Source organism: Mus pahari, chromosome 2 (assembly GCF_900095145.1).
Source record: "Mus pahari chromosome 2, PAHARI_EIJ_v1.1, whole genome shotgun sequence".
Lineage (NCBI taxonomy): Eukaryota > Metazoa > Chordata > Mammalia > Rodentia > Muridae > Mus > Mus pahari.
The window spans coordinates 141,927,693-141,929,749 of record NC_034591.1 but is presented as its reverse complement, the minus strand read 5'-3'; the positions used below and the strand labels follow the sequence as shown (position 1 = coordinate 141,929,749).

The 2,057-nt window shown below is 45.6% G+C and overlaps 1 protein-coding gene across 1 annotated transcript in view; it reads left to right on the top strand.

Moving 5' to 3' along the window:
* The window catches only part of Ndufa9 (NADH:ubiquinone oxidoreductase subunit A9), a 29,949-nt gene that overhangs the window by 6,848 nt on the left and 21,044 nt on the right, over window positions 1–2,057 (top strand). Inside the window, 3 exon segments of the mRNA XM_021191145.2 lie at window positions 637–732; window positions 1,054–1,069; window positions 1,938–1,960. Of these exon segments, the coding sequence (XP_021046804.1) occupies window positions 637–732; window positions 1,054–1,069; window positions 1,938–1,960 (135 nt within the window).

Sequence of the window (2,057 nt, the reverse complement as noted above, 5' to 3'; positions counted from 1 at the left end):
AAAAAAAAAAAACAGAGCTGACATTATAGATTCTTAGGGGCTGGAGATGTAGTACAATTAATAAAATGCTTGTCGTACATGCTTGAAGACCTGGGTTAGATTCCTAGCACAACAATTAATGAAAATAGATAGATAGATAGATAGATAGATAGATAGATAGATAGATAGATAGATAGAAGAGAGCTCGGGAGCCAGCCCTGAGTTCCCAGTGGAATTGGCTCCTTTCGGTTGTCTCTGCTGGTGACTGCCTGGAAGCTTTGCCCACCTCCCATGTCACACTTGCTTCTGTATACACTGGGGACAGAGTTACTGCACCTCCATCAGTGGCTACTTAGTGAGCTGGATGTCAGCTTGGGCCCCAGAAGGCCAAGGATGGCCCACTTAATGTATGCCATTAAACATGACCTGCCTCTTTCCTAGCATTTGATGTCATGAGTGACATGCACTTTCACTTTCTTGTCTGGGGGGGGGATGGGGGAGTGAGCAGGGAGTGTGAGCAGTCAGCTTCATTGGTTAAACGAGTGGAGTCTGTAAAACGGCCCTGTGTTTGAATTACTGCAGATGCCTATTGTGAAAGGTGCTCTAAGTGCTGAGATGTGCCGTCCGTTTGACTCTGATTGGTCTCTGCTGTTGTAGGAATGGGACGCACGAGACAGAGATTCTATCAGGAAAGCAGTGCAGCACAGCAACGTGGTCATCAATCTTATTGGGCGGGAGTGGGAAACCAGGTAAGTCCCAGTCTCCTGCCTTTTCTGCTGAGCCCTAGCGTTCCACGACATTTACAGGGATCTTCTGGTGCTAGGGGTTAAGTTTCAGTGTCATTTTAGTCACCCCCCAGTAGTGGGTAAGTAGGTTCATTGGCACAGCGTAGAGGATGCTAGTGGTATGATACATCATGGCAGTGTGGTTGGGGCTGTGGATTTGGCAGTGACCAGTGTTGGCTCTGCTTGAGCCTGTCATGCGGGCTCGAGCTAGGATGTAGGATTTGCTTGCCCCACTGTTCACTAGTGTTTTGGATTGCCGCTCCGCATAGTTCATTGAAGATGGTGTAAGTACTGATTTGAGTGTTGTTTAGTTTTTACGGGGATTATTAATAATGATTTATTGTTATTTTTGAGGTTTTCATTATTCTCTTTTGAGATCGGGCCTTAGGTATCTTAGGTGTCCCAGGTGGCTGTTAGACTTAAAGTTCTCCTGCCTCCACCTTGCAAGTGCTGTAGTCAGAGATATGGCTGCCACACTGGCCTACATAAGTAATATCTAGCTTCTATTTTCACAGCCCTTTGTTTACACCTTTTTCCCCTTTAGCATTTTTTAAATGTCTGACTTAGATTTATTTTAGTGCCCCTGTTTCATTAAATAGTTTAAAATCTTTGATGACTTACAGAGTCCTTTTCAGCTTTCTGTCCCCTGTAGGGACTAACACAAAGGCTTAATCATTTACCTAATGTCAGGCTTGAACTGCGGCTAAGCTCGCTCGCTCCCTACCTCCTTCTCAGCCTCCCTCCCTCCCTCCTTTCTTCTTTCCTGTTCTGAAGACTGAACTTAGGGTCTTACTCATGTCAGGCATGAGTTCTACCAGTGAGCTCTATCCCTAGTCCCATATTTCTTAATTTTAAGCTAAGGTCTCACTAAGTTGCCCGTTTGCACAGTTGGTCTTAGGCTCACTCTGTAGCCCAGGGTAGCTTTGAACTTGTGAGTTCCCTGTCTCAGCTTCCCAAGTAGGCAGCTTTATAGGTCTGTGCCACCAGGCCCTGCCATAACTGATTTTTTTTTCCACTTTCGGGGAACAGAGTTCCATGAGACCCTTTCCAGCCCCAAGCTTCCCTCTAGCTAGAATAGAAAGGTTTTCTTGAAGTGCCTTGGTCACAAGATTCCTTGAGAACATAAAGAATTTTTTTTTCTTTTTTTTTTTTTTTTTTGGTTTTTCAAGACAGGTTTTCTCTGTGTAGCCCAGGCTGTCCTGGAACTCACTCTGTAGACCAGGCTGGCCTCAAACTCAGAAATCCACCTGCCTCTGCTTCCCAAGTGCTAGGATTAAAGGCGTGCGCCACCAC